Genomic DNA, 18,014 nt, shown 5'->3' with positions numbered 1-18,014 from the left:
CTAAAACAGGAATGAGATTGTGGCCGCATTTTTCACTCAGTGTCAAGATATTGTCATCAAATGATCATGTTCAAATCATCTTACAACTGTTGCTAAGTGTTGAAGCTAGACAGAGTCAGACAGCTGAGGTAATTCATTCAAACTTGAATAACAAATAAATTAACAAGCCCTTACAAAGCCCACTGGAACCCTCCTCTAGTATCTGTAATATGTGGACAACGAATTTGCATCTGTTAGTTGTAAATGTGGCCTAATGTGTCTTGGATGTGTTTACACCTGAATTCAATATATTTTGGGTCCAATTCCAATCCGACCAGCCACAATGAAGGTGAATGCCTGGAAGATGTACATGTATCTTGCTTAACCAGGGCTGAGATGTCCTGCTGGCATTTTTATCATAACAACTGCTTTTCTTTGTCTGGTGGTTTGTCCATTGCCCTACTTTGCCAGCAGCATCCCATTGTGCAAGCAATTTGAATTTGAGACGCGTCCTCCTCCTAGCTGAGCGATATCCCTCCTGTGGTGAGAGGCAGGATTAATTTCTCTCCCTGACTCCCACCACACATGCATACAGCTAGAAAGGGAGTGCTGAGGTTGGGGGACGGGGGTTTGCGGAGGTAGTGCCACCACCACCTATTATCCAAGGAGTATCATTTTATCGGGCCTTTGTGGGACGATATTGTATTTGGCTGTTTCTGGACGGTGCTGGCAGGGCGTCTCGTGTATGATTATGTGTCTCATCGGTTTCAGCCCTATGTCGGTAATCTGTTTGTAGGGAGATAGAGAACACACAAGCTCTGTAAATAATGCAAATCTGCTACTGGGCTTCACTCTGTCTTTCTTTCCAGCCATTCGTCTCTCTGTGGCTTTCTCCCATCTTTATTCATCTCTCTCTTTCTCTTTCCCTCTCTTTCTCTCTCAGATAAAAGTCAGGATTAGGCATTCTCTAAACTCCTGCACAACAATAATCGGAATCGCCCTCCGTATCCAATCATTGAGCAGACTGTGTGTCTGTGTGTGTGTGTTCGTGTGTGTGGCGAAAGGAATCAATCCTCCCTATAAGTCTGACAATCATTAGTTCGACAAGGCAATGCATATGATGATGGCGAGATACATGACTTTTGTCCCACCACCTTGATGAAATATGAAATTACAAACTTGTTCAGGCTGCTGTCTCTGACTGGGGCTTAAATCCTAGATGGATGTGATGGCAGTGGGGCATAATTGATTCTGTCTGCTCACAGCGTGGGAAGAGAAAACAACGAAATGGGAAAAAGATCAGAGGTTGTAATAACAGCAGTATGACATGGCTTTGTCCTGGCTGCCTCACGACAACCACCACCATCAAATGTGTGTGTCTCAAGATCACCTGTTCCACCTAAAACCCCAGCCCTCCTCGGATGGAAAGAAAAGGATAAAGTGCCTATCCAATCTAGTCCTCAAGTATGGAAATGATTTTGATTTAAACATGCAATGTCTGGCCATGTCAGTCGTTAATTATAAAATGAGACAACGACAAGCTGGCAATTTAAAAACACATTAGGAGCCTGGTAGCATGATTGCTGAATTAGGTGCAACCTCCAGGCAGAAACAGTTAAGTACCCAGAAAGCCCAGTGTGTGTATCTGTATTGAATGCGTCCTCTCTCTCCTCTCCACAGAGATCCTGAGTGGGGGTGTTTATGTCGACCAGAACAAGTTTCTGTGTCATGCAGACACAATCCACTGGCAAGACATTGTCAAAAACCCACGGATCCATCCCGTGGTGGTGCCTACCAACAGCAGCGTTACATGTAAGTAACCAACCCCGACTTGAAAGGGTACTGCACTGATTTAGCATTTTGCACTTCTCTTACTTTGTTGGACTTGCGAAGGACAGTTTAAAAACATGTCTAAAAATCAATGAAGCAGCAGTGGCTAATGTAGCCTTGAGGTGCTAGTCTCAAGCAGAGATGAGGAGCGGAGTATAGAGGTCTGGTAAGATCACTTCCTTCTTGCCATACTCCCATTCACATGTGCAGTAGTACTCTGTAATACTAGTAGTCTGCACCTGTAAACAGATTTTGATATATAAAATTGGTCCTCTTACAATTTAATTGAATTGCATGATGCAAGCACTGTTCTTTCACTTTACCCACCTAGATTTCTATCCTGCCGGGGATTAAACTGGTAACCTTGAGGTCTTCACATAGGTTGTAACAAATTGCTCTTTTTGATTGTAAACATTTTGTAGTTTTAATTGTATTAACACCAAGCAGCCATTCAATCTCTGAGCGAGAAATCTACAAGACAGAAAAATGTTGAGGAAACACTGCACAACTGTTGGATGTCAAGAGGCCGATATATCATTGCAGAGCCTTCCTAAGGATTGTAATATTAGGGACCAGTGGCTAAAGTTTTTTCTTTTTTGTCTGAATTTGATCGTCTGTTTAGCTCATTTCCGCACTGACTGAGCATCACCATTTGTATTTACCATTGAGTTAGCAACAGTATAAGGCTGCAATCCATTACCTATGGTTTGCCTGGCCCTGCATCACTCAGAAGCCAATCAGAATAAAGGCTCAGAGGCCAACACAAAATGCCCTGTTCTTGCTGGTCCAGAGAGAAGTGTGAGAGATGAGGTGTAAAACTGTATTGAGATGGTTTTTGGTATTTAAAACAACAAATGGATATCAAAGGTTAAATAAAACACTGTACAAGTGTAAAATATGAGACCTTTAAAGAAGATAGTTGTGGTTATTTGATGGTTTTTTGGAACTCAGATTTTTAGGACTCTGAGCAGTCTCAAAATTAGGTTTTAAAAAGTATATGCACAGCCATTCTATTAACATCCTCAGAAGCCTTCTTAAAGTGTCATTGGCTGGTGAATAAGAGAAATGGTCAAAAGTAGATCCCCGTCTCCTTTCACAATAAGACCTGTTCCATCCAGGATAAATGATCGTGTGTTAGCAGCAGAACATCGTCATCACAAACTCTCCCCTTGACTCCATTCTGGTGCTCACCTTAACATGGCAATCCACAATGACATGTCAGTGAGTGCTTATGAGTTATGGAGCGATTTGTTAGGGTGAAATAAACAATCTTAATCTATCAAGGATGATGGTTGGATGTCAGTGTAAGTAAAGTAAAGTTGCATTAAGTCACCTCCTCTGACCTTATTCTGTTCATTCAGTGACTTAGCCTCTTAACACACTCTGCTTTTGTTATTAATTCAGTGCTCAAGCTGTTTGACATTTCAATCTGTTGATGTTTTTATCTGTAATTCTTTAAGCTGTCTCGTCTCGTTCGTCTGCAAATACAATATTACATAATAAAATGTATTATCATTTTGGAACAAAATAAAAAAAATAGTCTCTGCATATGCCCTTGGATTTCCTCTCACAACACTCACTGAAGGCTTCAGATGCAGATTAACAGCTCAAAGCATTGATATTCTACTCAATCCCCCTCCTTCCTGCAGCCCAGTTAGCCCTGGATCGACCCTGACTCCCATGCAAGTCCTCGACGACTCCAAAAGATCAAGGATCTCCAAACCTGTAATCCACAATTGAGAAAATAATCCCAAATTCATTCTTTGGGGAGACACGAGTTTACATTGTTATTACTTGAGACTTATTTGTGCCGTGATTGTTGTGTTTATTGGTCCGCATGCCCTGTTGATTTAGTCGGAAGCCCTCTTCTGTCTGTATTTTGCCCCACACCAGCCCTGGTATGACAGCATTCTCAACATTTTAACCTTCAGGGGCTGTTTTAAGAAAGCTGTAAAAGATTATGGTGCAGGGAGAGTGGTGGGACAGGTTTATTCTAGGTCTCTGAGAATTTATAAGTTGAGATAGTGAAGACCTTGGACACTAAATGAAAACTCTTTGACTTCACTTCACAGGGCACCAAGTTCAGAGAAGAACAGAGATGTAAGTCTAAGTGCAGCAGATGTACTGCACACTTGGCGCTGTCAATTTATAGCTAGCTGACATTTGTATTACTATCCTGTTTGTATGCTGCTTTTCATACAGTCAAGGCTGTCGACTTCTCTTTCTCAAGCGCTGTCAAAGTGCTAGTTTGAGGGGAACAGACTGGAGAAACAGAGAAACAAAAGGGGACAGGCTGGAAAAAGACAAAAAGAGACATGGGTAGACGTTAAGTGAAAGAACCACAGAGGAGTGATGAATCAGTGAGCGGTGGGTTGAGAATGAAAGAGATGAAATGTGTGGTGGAGAGGGGCACAGACGAGGAAGAGGAGCAGGGCAGAAGATGGAGAGGCTCGTGTTAGGGAATAGAGTCAGTCTCAATGCTAATAGCTCTCATCTGGAGAGGCTTGATGGACAGAGGACAGCACTTCTGCACTTATCCAGGCTCACTTCCCCCGCAGTCAATTACTAGACAGTCAATTAAGTCCTCCAAAAAACCCAGAAAGGCACTGGCTAAAGCTCTGAGGGTTTGAAGCTGCTTTTTGCTGCTTTACTGCTTTTATCTCAATCTGATGTGTGCTGGTTTCATGCTGGGTTGATTTAGAGTAGAGTGACAAAAAGAATTGTCTTATTTTCACAAAACAACCTATGTCAAGGTTATTTAAGTTTTCATGAGCTGAGTAGCATCGGGAGAGATGATGTGTTGTTACTGAAAAGCTGCAGGTTTCATCATTAGTTCCGTAGTAATAAAAGTACCTGAAAAACATATGGTTAGATTTTGGTTAAAGTTAATGCTAAAAAATTACAAGCAATTTAGTTATTTAATGAACATCATCATCATCACACAGTCACATAATTAATATACACTAATCTAGTCAAGTATTCAAGTGCCTACATTTCTTGCAGATTATGTTTATTATGTCAAATTCTAATCATGATAATTATAAAGCACCCACAAAGTGCTTGAAATCCACTTCTAATGAACTGTATCTTGAGAACATCACTTTTAGCAAATTTAATCATTTTACATAGAAAACACACCACACCACACAAGGGCACACACATACATTAGGTGGAATTAAAGCTAAGCCAAAGGAATGCCTACGTCCTTTCTCACTATTTGGATCGATCTGAGTTGTGGAGTGCTTGAAGGCACACAGACTACAGCTCAGTGCCTCCAGCCCATTTTCAGGTTCAACTAATATGGAGTTTTGAAGTCTGATCATATTTTATGAAGCAACTATTTGAAATGCCAATCATCTCTGTCTTTGAACTTGTGTGCAGGTCAAAAGTGCCATCGTTCCTGTAATGGTCGTTGCTGGGGACCCAAGGAGGACCAGTGTCAAAGCTGTAAGTACATTACTGTTATTAGCTGACGACATGTCACATCACCTTTTAGTGGCTTCCTCGTAATTGAATCTAGTGCAGTTTTGATTCAACTGGAAATACCTCCAAGGTTTTGTATATTTTTCTGCAAATACACATATCCAGTATATAAAACATATTATTCACTTTTTATATAGATTTTTCTTTGGTGGTAAAACTTAAAGGTATTTCTATAATTTTGCCCTTTTGAACTTGTGCTGCTGCCTTGTTTAGTGTTGACATCTATTTGCACCTATATGTGATTCAGACACCAGAAACCAAACTGACCACACTTACATGTGTCAAAGCTGCAAATCAGACAACTTGAGTAACCACTGTAAGTCAGAAATAGCATTTGGCATGCAAGTAAATGTAGCCACTAATGTTGTCCAAGTTGTCAAACTTATCTAGTCCACCTGCAATAGAAAGTTCATGTTTAATATCCACACTACAGAGATACTTTTTTTCAGTATGATTTGGTGATAAATGGGAAACGATGTGATCACATAAAAGCATTTGAGTTTTAACTAGAACAAAATCATTTTGTATTTAATTTTACCCTACTCAGATCTGTTCTATCTATTTTTTTTTAAATACTGCAGTTGAAACTATGCTAAAATAAGTTATACCCTGACTTCAGAAAAATGATCAAGATGAACTGAAGTCATGAACAGACAAAAGAAAAAAAACATGCCAATATTGTATTAAGCTGCTCAGAATGGTATTTATAGGGACATTGAGGTCATCTGTAATGTTGGTTTTCATCCATTTTAGAGATTCCTACGAAAGTTCTAACTTTAAGTGTACTTAAGGCCTCCACCTTGAAAGCACAGAATTAGGATTTGCTTCTGTCCCATTTTTACCCCAAACCATTCAACCCTGCTCCTTGTATTAAAATTGATTGGTGAGTCTTTTGTTGCAGCGTCAACAATTTTTTGGATGGCAGTATTACTGGTACATTCTTAAAAAGAAAGGTCTTGTGTTTCCAAAGCTAAAGGAGCTAGGAAAAGATCCAGTACTTAGCATTTTGTGATGATGTCTTTTGATCGACTGCTATCTGCACACTGATATTTATAATACGATTCTGGCTGGCATTTCTAAAAGGACATTTGAACCTTTTTTCATTACATTATGAAAAATTAATTTAATAAAATCAGTGGTCAATGAATTTTAAAGGAGCGATTTGTAGGTTTTACTATTGTTACATAGTCAATGTTAGCAGTAACAGCTGTTTCTTTACCAGTCTTGCTTAGAGCTTCAGCCCGCTGTTGTGTTTAAAGGACAAGAGCTAATAATATGCCCTTTGAACATCACTTCTTCTTCAGGGCATACTGGACACTATTGTGAGTTGTATCAGAAAGTGACTAGGCGGGCCAACCAGGCCAGTGTTAGCTGGTTAGCCTGCTAGCTTCAGTAGAAAAAAAGAGGTGATAGAAATAAAAGCAAAACAAGAGGGTTGCTTTCCACCACTGAAGACAGCTCTTTGTGAGTAAAGTTATGAAGTTTGACACTGAACATTTTTTTTAGACTGAAAAGTAAACAGCTGTTAATGCTAATGTTGGCTATATAGGTGTAGCAAAAAGAAATACAAACCTTTTTATCACCTAGTTAGAAAAAAATGTAAATGGGCCAGCTCTGTATGGGTATTCACAAGCTGGCTGTGGAAATACCACCACTTCCAACATGCACACACACACACAAACATATATCAACCCCCAACAAATCTACCACAAACCCCCCTGCTGGGACATCCCACCCTTCAGACTGGCTAATGGCAGCTGGAAGACAGTGTGAGAATGATACACCACTGTGTCCATCAGCAAGGGAGAGCTCCATGTTATTCCCTCTCCTCCAGTCATCTTACCTTGGCACTCGATTCATGTATCAGTATCTTTCTCTCAGGGTTTACACACATCTCACCTTCTCTATGGGCCTTTCGTTCTCTCTGTCTTCCAGCAAAGAACATTCTCCAATCTAAAACACACACACACACACACACACACACACACACAGACACACACACACACACACAGACACACACACACAGTTTATCAGTCTGCTGTCACAGATGCTACATCTGTCTTTACAGATGTACGTCCATCCATGTTTTATCCCTGTGTCTATTACCAGCGCTGGGCACGGAGGCTTGATCTTTACTATGATCACGCTTTGCTTTTCATGTCTTGATATACATACAACACACTCGAAAGTAACAACTCGATCTTTAAATACAGCTTGTACATATTCATGCAGACAAAAACAAGCCTTCACATGTACTTTTCCTCTTTCCATTAAATATCTCTTTGTTTCCCTGCTCCCTTTTTTAGTTTGATTGCACTACCCTCACCATTAATTTCCCTCCTTTCTTTCCATCACTCTGTGCATGGACCACTTCATCTATGCCTTCCAACCCTGGCATGTCTCATCTTATTTGTTCTGCGGTCGCGATCTCATTAAGATAATGAGGAATGAACTGTTTGACCAGGACCTGTTAACAGCACGTCACAGACCAGCCCTCGATAAGCCCTGGCTCTGTCTGTCTGCCTCCTTTTAGCCGTTGTCACACTATCTCTCCATCTTCATCCATATGTGGGTGTCATGATTCAGCCTTTTTCTGCCTTTTTTTTTTTTTTCTCCCCACAACCTTTAATTTATTGTGCTGAAATACATGGAATGAATAAAGTGGAAAAATGTCAAATGAAAAATGACTTCAAAGATATTGTGACATTTCCAAGAATCATTATTCAACTGTCTCAAAATCAACAATAAACAGCAGCTTTTGGTGTCATCACCTCAGGGGAAAAGTGAATACATTCAAGAAGTAAATTACAATTCAACTTTTTCCTAGAAGTCTGCACGGACCAGGATCACTTTCAGATGTGTCTTTTATTATTTTTCAATTTTTTCTCTGAAAATATAAAACATGATCAAAATGTGTGTATGGTTTAAAAAAAAAAAAAACATTAATGATTTACAATAAATTTGTGCTTTAAAAAAGATTTTCAATTCATTTTTTCACATGCACTTGCAAACAACAGTGAAAATATTCATGTGGAAGACCTTTTGTCAGAGCAGTCCTTCAGAGTGTGGACCTAAAAACGGTATTCTGTTTGCCACTGCCAGAGCCAGGGCTGATTGTTCATGCTGTGTCACTGGCACACCTGCTGTAAGTGGAGCATCGCTCGTTAACATTATTAATTGCACCTGTGTCCTGCTATTGCAAGTTAAAATATCCACCATAAAAAAAAGTCTTTTTGGAGGTAAGAATCACCTAATTGTTCATATTTTTAGCCCCAGACATCAGCAAACTTTGAAACCTCAACATTATTTATTTCAGTTTCATTGAGACACCTTGACTTTTCTTTGCTGTGGTCGTAGGCAAACATCAAGAGCAACCCAGGCCATTCGATTCAACACTGAAAGTAATGTTAACTGTCTACAAAACTTAATGTGACTTTCTTCTAAGGCCTCAGTCTAGACTGCCTGAAAGGATGAAATGGAGCCTTTGTCCATAGCATGCAGTCAAATTGACTTTAAGCTCTCAGCCGATGCTTCTCTTTACTGGTAATTATTCAACAACAGGTCAGTGCTGTTGTTGGCTGGGAAACAACTTAGTTTGTTTTTGTTCTAGCATGACCATAGTTAATGTTCTTCTGTTTGTCTGGGAAGATATCAGCTGGCTAGGACATTGCCGTCTTAAAATACCCAGCATCCAAACTATCCTTTTCATCTTGCCTGAAAGCAGTCAGAGAAAGTGTTGCTTGCTGGCAGCAGAAACATGTTGTGAACATAACATCGACATATCATCACCTTTCAGTTCATATGGGGAGCTTGTTGGCTAACAGTTGCTTACTGGTATTTAGACATAGGGAAGATAAGAAACAACATTAGAGTTCATTTGGAGTCACCTGGCAAATGTAAGTCACTCTCTTTTACCTCTGTTTTTGGTCTCTGACAACTCCTGAGGGAAATATCTGACTCATTAGATAAATGCTTCACTGTGTTCACCAGCTACTCATGACATTAACTTTGTGTTTAGAGAGCACTACCACAACATGATATTTTGGGTTGAAAATATGTAGGCCCACATTAATTGAGTTTTTTTGTATTCGACTCTTAAAAAGTTCATAAAAAGTAATACAGTAAATCTGTATTGTAATGTGACATAGTTGGGGAATAAAAGACTGTAGCCGAAAACTGATAAATCTAAATATTTACTCCCATAGCAGCACAGTGATTACCATAGTTTGTCATGTTACAAAGTAGATTAGTAAAACAAACTGGTAAATGCAGGGAGAGAGAAACACAGTGAGTTTAAAATATGACATAATGAATACGTATTTATTTTATTAGCTGAACAGCATAAAGAGGATTATGTTGTCGCAAACGCCCACTAGGATCAGATCGGAGATTGGGGAGATCTCGTGTATTGGCATTTTCTTCATTTTCTTTTACATCTACTCAATAAGACTTTTTATCAACAGTTTTGGTTAGCCCAAAGATTTATAATTAGGTAAAGCATATCATCTTTGATTTATAAACTTTGTATTTCCTTTGTGAGGTCTTATGCTTTTTGAACCACTGTGATTGACATGAAATCACGTTGAGTACAATCAAATATGAGACTGCCAGCTTTTACTTATAATACTGTAACTACATCTCAGTGACATTTGCAGAGATTCTAAGAAAAATTTCATTTGGTATAGAAAGTGTTTCTGCTGGAAAAAATCCCACCATTATTTAAGAGGTTCTTTTGGAAACCAGATGTGAAAAAGCACATTTTTGCTCATGTAAATGGAAAGTGAGCAGCAGTGGTTCCTGTGACTGATGCTGCTGTCCACAGCCTGTTTAAATGGAAGCTTCCAGGCATATTTTGTGAGATGGATTTCTTTTGTATTTGTCATCACCAGCCTGTTTCTCTTTTTTTCTTAAAGTGGAAGTTTAAAGCCAAATTGATCAACAGCATTGCGTCTCTCAGTTGGCAAGGTCATTTGTTTGACAAAGTGACTTGAGTAAAGGAGGCCGTTTCATTTTAGCCCAGGCAACGTTAATGGAATGCCACTGATGGTATGTTAGGCGTAGGGTGAAGTGTGCGTGTGTATTTGCGTGTGTGTTTAGTGGGTTGTCTGTGGCTTGGATCCATCACTTTGATAGTATCTCGTCACTGTGAAGCCCAAAGGGAAACACAGCACACATCAAAACACTGTGTGTACGAACACAAACACAAATACATGCACATTAACACACAAGCTCTGGGTTTGTAATATTGTATACCTACGCTTTTATTTTCCAAAGAAATGAGCATTGTGAGAACTTACTGTTTCAGTCTCTGTTATGACATCTGCAACTAATTTGCTTTTACCTTATTCAGCAAGTTGGGTCATAAAAATGGAGCTTAATATCCATTAACTACATTCTGTTTTGTATTCCTTTGTCATTGGTGTTTTCTCCACAAGTTTAATTAGAAGTGCTAAGAAGTTGCCATTTGGTAGTAGGAATTTCTCCATTGTAGACACATAAGGGAGCAAGAAAATTAGATATCAGTGCATGTTGGTTTTCTCAGGAAAAAGGGAAATTGACTTAATGCTGATTTTTCAAGAAGGATGGGATTTGTGGGGTGTGATGGAAGTTTAAACTAACATAGTAATATCATTTGAAATTAATAGCAGTTCTTGAAATGAGTATTGCTTAACTGTGACAAACCCAACACTGGTGTAGACACACACCTAATACTTCTTTTTGTTCTTTTGATTTGCATATTGCATATATTGCACTCACACATGTAAACACAGGTACTGTAGCATATGCTTGTACTTTAAACACTTACGTTAAGTGTAATAGATACAAATGAAGGGATGAAAAATAAGAATGCTGTTACTCTTCATTTAATGATTTAAATCGCAGTTTAGAAGCTACTGCATCTAACTCCAAAATACAACATAAACACGTCATATTTTGAAATATGTCTTCCCCAGCTCATTATTCAACTGTTTCCTGTGTTCCCCAACAGATTTTAATTTAGTTTTCCTAATCTGTCATATAAATCCCACTGCCTAAACTTCCCATACCCTTCCATCCACCGTCTTTGTCTGTGAAATCACAGACAAGAGTCCTGTGTACATTTACACATAGCTGTCAAGAAGTAGGGACACAGGCATATGCCACATTACTGTGAGAGACATGTGAGCAAAGGGTGGACAGATGTTCTCCATGAAGCAATGGCGGTACAGTGAGTGAGATAGGAATCACTATGTTTCCGTCTCATCCACCTAGAGACCCTCAGAGAAACACGGGGAGAGGAAAACATGATTGAAGATAGCTAGTAGGTGGCAGAGATGCTTCAGCTTCACTCACTACACACAGGTGCACACGCTTGTGACTGGCCAGCCAGCAGTGTATCCAATACCTTGTAGTGGGGGAATATGATTGTAAAGGGACATGGAAGCTTTTCTATTCAGATTAATTTTGTTCCAATTAGGTTCGGTTGAATAGCTTTACCTACATTATACTTGTTATTCTACAAGTGTACTTTTTTTCACTCTTGCTCTTAAGGCTGCATAAATATTGTTCACCATCATTCAAGTTGCCTCTAGCCACTTGAATTTGTTCACAGCAACATTTTGATCTTCAGGTGTGTGATAGTTTACTTGTTATGTGATGTATGTATTCTCTCTTGTCCTTCTCTCTTTTCTACATCTGTCACTCTGCAGTAACGAAGACAGTGTGTGCCGAGCAGTGTGACGGCCGTTGCTTTGGTCCCTATGTTAGTGACTGTTGCCATCGTGAGTGTGCAGGTGGCTGCTATGGACCAAAGGACACAGACTGCTTTGTAAGTGAACATGCTCTAACACACAAACACACACACACTCACACACACTCACACACACACACACACACACACACACACACACACACACACACACACACACACACAGATATACATTTACTTTCAGCATTCTATGAAAAAAATATACGTTTAATAATCTTACAGAACCCAGTAACATTTACTGATTATACTGTAATTTAAATTTCCTGTTTTGTACACATCTGACTTATTCCACTTGTGACCTTTTACCTCCTTTGTTTCAAGGTAGTTCTGCAAAGGGATTTCGTCCTTCTAGGCTTCATTTCTTGAGTGTTAAAATACCCTTTGTATGAAAAATATCATTAAATGACATTTAATTCCCATTTCCTCCTGACTTGACCGTCATTCAGACGTCGTTCAGACTTCACCAGGTCCGCCCCCTCCATCCCAGCTCATTGCTGTGTGCTTTATCAGTTTTATTTTCATCCCTCTGCATGTTAAACTTGTTTCTGCGCTTATAATTCAGAGCCCATCACTTATGGAGCTCCTCTGCTTGACTTTGACAGGCAAGTTCTTGCTCATTATTTTTTTCTCTTCTTGACTCTTCACACTTTTATTACTGAATCACTTACAAATCATGAAGTCTATTTGAGCAACTCTTTAAACAAAAAGTAAAGTCTCGATTTTCTCTTTTATTAATTGTCTAATTTCCTATTTTCCACAGCGTTTTGTTTCAGATTTTGTTCAGCCATTTCAATATGCAATTTTTGTCAAATACACAACATTTTGTCAACATTTTTCCCACATTGGCCTTAAATATTTATGTATTATCTGAAAATGCAAATTATACTTTGTCTCAGTGGTAATTTCATTGGGTGTGAGCAGATTATTATCTGTCTGCACTGTTCAGTAATATCACCACTGGGCACTCCGGAGCAAAATCTCAATTAATATCCTCTCGTGATGCTTAAACATCAGTGCTATTGTTCTGTGTGTGTGTGTGTGTGTGTGTGTGTGTGTGTGTGTGTATGCGTGTGTGTGTGTGTGTGTGTGTGTGTGTGTGTGTGTACAAAGGCACACATCCACTTACATGTCTCCAAAATCCCATGACCCCCCTACTGTATGTATCCCACAGTGCCACAAGGGATAGTGAGAAAATATGTTTTTGATTTGGTTGTTATGACCTTTTAAGTAAAGTAGAGAATCTAAATGTTCCACCATTGTTTGTGCTATGTGTTTGTGTTTGCAGGCCTGCACCAACTTCAATGACAGTGGGGCATGTGTGACCCAGTGCCCCCAGCCATTTGTCTACAACCCCACCACCTTCCAACTGGAACACAATCCCAGGGCAAAGTACACCTATGGAGCCTTCTGTGTCAAGAAGTGTCCACGTAAGTCTCACCATCTGGACACAAACACACACCTGCTTTACTATTATACTTTAGGATGACCTTCCACTAATGAATTCCCTAGCCCTTTCATGACAGCCCAAAAAAGCTTCATCCTTATTCTAACCATAGTGGTTATTCCTAGAAATTGTTAAATTTGCGAGTCGACTTTCAGAAAACACAATCCTCTTGCCACATTCAAATTTTGAATTTCAAAATTCTAACTTTAATGGCTTGACAATTGATTTTAGTGATAGAAAATGAACAGAAAAATGAGGACAAAGCATGAACAAGTTACTGATTATGTGCTCCTACATAAATTAAAAACGATTGGTTGATGCTGATTAATTCAATTTTTAGAAACAATAAATAATGATTCCTTCATTAACTGATAGTTAATATGAATTGCTTTTCATGCTGCTGATGTTGGGGTGTGCATTTAAATAACATCTTCAATAAATATACAATTTCAGTAAATATATTAAATCACACTCATTTCTGCTGTCTTTAAGGATTAGAGAAAAGTTGATGAGCTGATACATGAAGCATCAACTAAACAGGTACACAGTTTGTTGCAGGCAAAAATGTTTGTGTATCTGTCATAATTATACATTATAGTCCTCTCTGCATAACACCAGAATTATCTGAAGCTCTTAGCAAAGGTCATAATTATGCATACACCCAAACACACAAGCATGCATTTTCCATGTTTGTCATGGACTTAAACACAAACACACATGCAAAGCACACACCAACCCTTCCCACTGCTCTGCCTTCCTTCACGTACAAATCTAAGTTTTGTCATGACCAAGAACAACAATTAGATACCGGGGGAGTTTGAATTGCATTTTCTGCTTAGGCGTCTCATAAGCTTCTCATTACTACCGCCGAATCATTTTGTAGGGCAAATATTGCTAATATAAATACAACTTGTCTTATGTTTTCCTAAGATAACCTGAATGTGTGTGTGTGCACTCTTTTATGTCTTGTACGTCTTTGTGAGGACCAATTTCAGTTTTAGACCTTGGGAATTAGAACGTTTTGTCAAGTGAGGACATTGTTGCTGCTCTTCACTTCTACAAAGGGATGTTTAAGGTTTAAGAATTGATTTAAAGATTGGGGGTAGGATTAGGTTGGGTTAAACTGAGGATACAGTCTGGGGGTAGGTATTTAGTTAAGGTTAAGGTAAGGAGCTAGGGAATACACTATATCGATGAGGGTTCTCAAAAGTATAGAAGTACAAATATGTGTTTGTGTGTGTGTTCTTGTCTTTTAAAGCCAGCATTTACTCCCCATTACTCTATATGAAATTGATGTATCACATGTAAGTACTCACAAGTTGAGGGCCAAAAGGTATTCATTGGTTCCAAATGCCAAGGTCCTGGAATCCTAGTCCTGTCTAATTCATTCAGCCAACATTGTTAGATGTTGTTGTGTTTTTATGCTTTTATATCTCCTGTATGCATTATGTTTTCAGGTTGTTCATCCATCCATCAATCCATCCCATTCTCATGAACACGATATCACAGGAATACCTTCAGGGAATTTGTTTTTCTATTTTGTACAAATGTTCACTTGGACAAACTGATTAGAATTTTGTGTTCAAAGGTCAAGCTCACTGTGACCTCAAAAAACACGTTTTGGCCAAAACTCAAGAATTCATATGCTAATTATGAGACAATTTAACACAAATGTGTAATAGGATAAAATGATGAAATGATGACATTTTATGTGCAGATGGTCAAAGGTCAATTTCACTGTGACATCATAATGTTCTGCAAAAACACATTATTACTTATTCAACACTTTTATTCAACCTACTTACTTATTCAACAATGTAATTTAAGAAAACACATTTTTTATTCTCTTCTGTGGTCATTAGGTATTTTGGCAATTCACAATGTGTTAATGGATGATAAAATCAATGGGGCTGGTATGGGCAACAATCTAGAGTTGCAGTGACATTTTGGTGTCAGAGTTTGTGCTTTTTATATGCCTCCTCAACCCTCATAAAACTATGGCACAATGCAGCGTAGGGTTATTATTATATTTTGTGTTTATTCTGCACCTCCCCTAAGGATATCATACTTTATATGGTGAAGCTGGTTTAACTGATTCCTTTCTCTTGTAATTTAAAACTTTCATAAAGTCTTGTCACAAAGTCTACCTTTAATAATAGTTGATATATATAATTGTTGAATTAATTGTGTACCATTTGCCACATACATGCCAAAAAATATAATGTTGTACTTCATTGAGTTGTGTTCAGTCCCTTTGAAGCTCCTTAACATTGTTTGACTTAGAAAAGTATAGCCCACTGGGGTTTTTCTCCACCGCTACATGGTACATGTCTAACCTTGACAAGACAGGGTGTCTCGTAAAAACAAAACCTTGCATAGTCAGTCTGATGCAGTCTGTCTGTTATATTTTTCTGATGTGAACATATATTCAAGCCAGAGTTGTTCTATGCTTTGCCATGAAGAAAAGCTAGCATATTGGGTGAACTTCAGAGATGAAAATCACTGGCCAAACAAGCAACAAAACACATAACTGAATAGAACAAATCCTCATTCATTCTGTAACACATTTCACTCAAGGTCTCACCCCAACTCAGTCATCATAATGAGGTGTCTACCTTGAAACAGCGTCTAGCCTGAGGTTATGGTTGGTATTCACCATCTCAGTAAAGGTGATAAAGAAACAGAAGGTCTGCATTAGCATCCTCTTTTCTTTTGCTTTGCACTATTGTTAGGCTTGGTGTTACTCCCAACAAATCACTCACCACAAACCCAACTACTTGTGGATGCCCCCATGCTGTTCCCAACATCAATGAAAAGGGCAACCAGTAGGGAAGGAAGTGGGACTTGGACCTGAAGGCGGTGTTTCTTTTAGACAGACATACGATACTGTTTAATATAACCATTTCAAATGTGTAGTGTGATATTGTGACGAAATTGCTGCTTTAGAAATATAAGTCATGGTTTTGTGTGTATTTCAGGCTTGATTAAACTGCAGCACAAAATATAGCTAGTGTGTCCAGTTTCTTTTTAGTTGTTTGTATGTGGCCTACTGTATAGTGTAGTATTTTTACTTTTTTTTTGATCAGTAGTTAATTATTCCACAACAACACAAATTGTGAGTTGGCCAGAAATGTTAAATTACTTTCAAGTATAAAGGACAACATTATTAAACTATAATCTTTAACATCATATACTGATAGTAGTTCTAATACTGAAGTCATTATTTAAATGTGAATGTATTTATTCAAGGTAACGTTTTTTTTTCACTGATAATAGTGAAGATTTAATTCTGAACTTTTTGTTAAACATCAAATTAATTTAATGTTTAAGTTGTCATGATTTTAAGTTTCAAGGCAATTCATGTGCTGCCAGACGAGCATCAGCGTGTGAAAGTGTATGAAAGTGACTTTCAACACTTTCTTGCGATGACCTGCACCGAGTGCCACTTATTGTACTGTATGTTCCTGTGTGACAAACAGCAGTCATCTGTGTTTGACATTTAGAATGAATTGTTTTTCAGATAACTTTGTGGTGGACCATAGCTCCTGTGTAAGAGCATGTCCCAGTAACAAGATGGAGGTGGAGGAGAACCGGATTAAGATGTGCATTCCTTGCACTGACATCTGCCCGAAAGGTAAACCACAAATGTTCAAAAATACAGCAGCTTTTCTCTATAACTAGTTAATTTCTCATTTATTTGTCAATTGATCAAGTTGTAATAGTAGATAAGTATTTATGTATTTATTCTGAGACATGTATATAATCATGATAAATAAACAGGGCTATCAGTGGGCTCTGTACTGCTTGTTACATCAGAACACAAGTTCCCATTTGGATAGAAATTTGCAAATTTTCTGGATTGCTTTATGCCATACACACGAAAAGCGCGCCTCTCTTCCATTGCAAACAGACCTAAATTTTCAAGTTTTGGAGAAAAACAGAATGAGCACAAAACTGTGGAACTGGGTTCATAGATAATGTGGCTTTATTTTTCAGAAATATACAAAATACCAATGACATGAGCCAGAGAATAGCAACTTCATCCCATGGTCTCATCATGTTTAGTGACTTTAATTTTAGGGTTAATACAAAAACATTGTTTACTGAAAAATTGATATACTGGTAATACTTCACATTGCACCTTTAAATCTCCATTGTTTTAAGCATGTTGGCGTTATTTAATCAAACTAATGCATTTTGCTGTCTCACTGTGTATTTCAGCATGTGATGGCATTGGTACAGCCAGCCTACAGGCTGCTCAGACAGTGGATTCCAGCAACATTGACAAGTTTGTCAACTGCACAAAAATTAATGGCAACCTGGTGTTCCTTATTACTGGTATCAAAGGGTAAGAGTTGAGGTTATCAGAACGATAAAAGATGGGGTGAAATAGTGGAACTGTAATCACATTTAGGCACTTTATGTCCTGTCCAAACAGTCTAGCTTTTAATTAAAGTCCTGGATTGACAATATTAAGATAAAAATCTTCATCTTAGAATTCAAATATTTTATAAATAAAAATTTCAATAT

At 38.4% G+C, this 18,014-nt stretch overlaps 1 protein-coding gene across 1 annotated transcript in view; it reads left to right on the top strand.

Moving 5' to 3' along the window:
- The window catches only part of LOC111218871 (receptor tyrosine-protein kinase erbB-4-like), a 318,365-nt gene that overhangs the window by 209,415 nt on the left and 90,936 nt on the right, over positions 1-18,014 (top strand). Inside the window, exons 4-9 of the mRNA XM_022741351.1 lie at positions 1,660-1,791; positions 5,191-5,256; positions 11,982-12,100; positions 13,326-13,467; positions 17,005-17,118; positions 17,706-17,832. Of these exons, the coding sequence (XP_022597072.1) occupies positions 1,660-1,791; positions 5,191-5,256; positions 11,982-12,100; positions 13,326-13,467; positions 17,005-17,118; positions 17,706-17,832 (700 nt within the window). The remainder of the gene's footprint in view (positions 1-1,659; positions 1,792-5,190; positions 5,257-11,981; positions 12,101-13,325; positions 13,468-17,004; positions 17,119-17,705; positions 17,833-18,014) is intronic.

The sequence above is a fragment of the Seriola dumerili genome, unplaced genomic scaffold (genome assembly GCF_002260705.1).
Source record: "Seriola dumerili isolate Sdu_G_001 unplaced genomic scaffold, Sdu_1.0 BDQW01000052.1, whole genome shotgun sequence".
NCBI classification, from domain to species: Eukaryota; Metazoa; Chordata; class Actinopteri; order Carangiformes; family Carangidae; genus Seriola; species Seriola dumerili.
The sequence above is the reverse complement of the archived record's forward strand: the minus strand, read 5'-3'. Positions and strand labels throughout refer to the sequence as shown.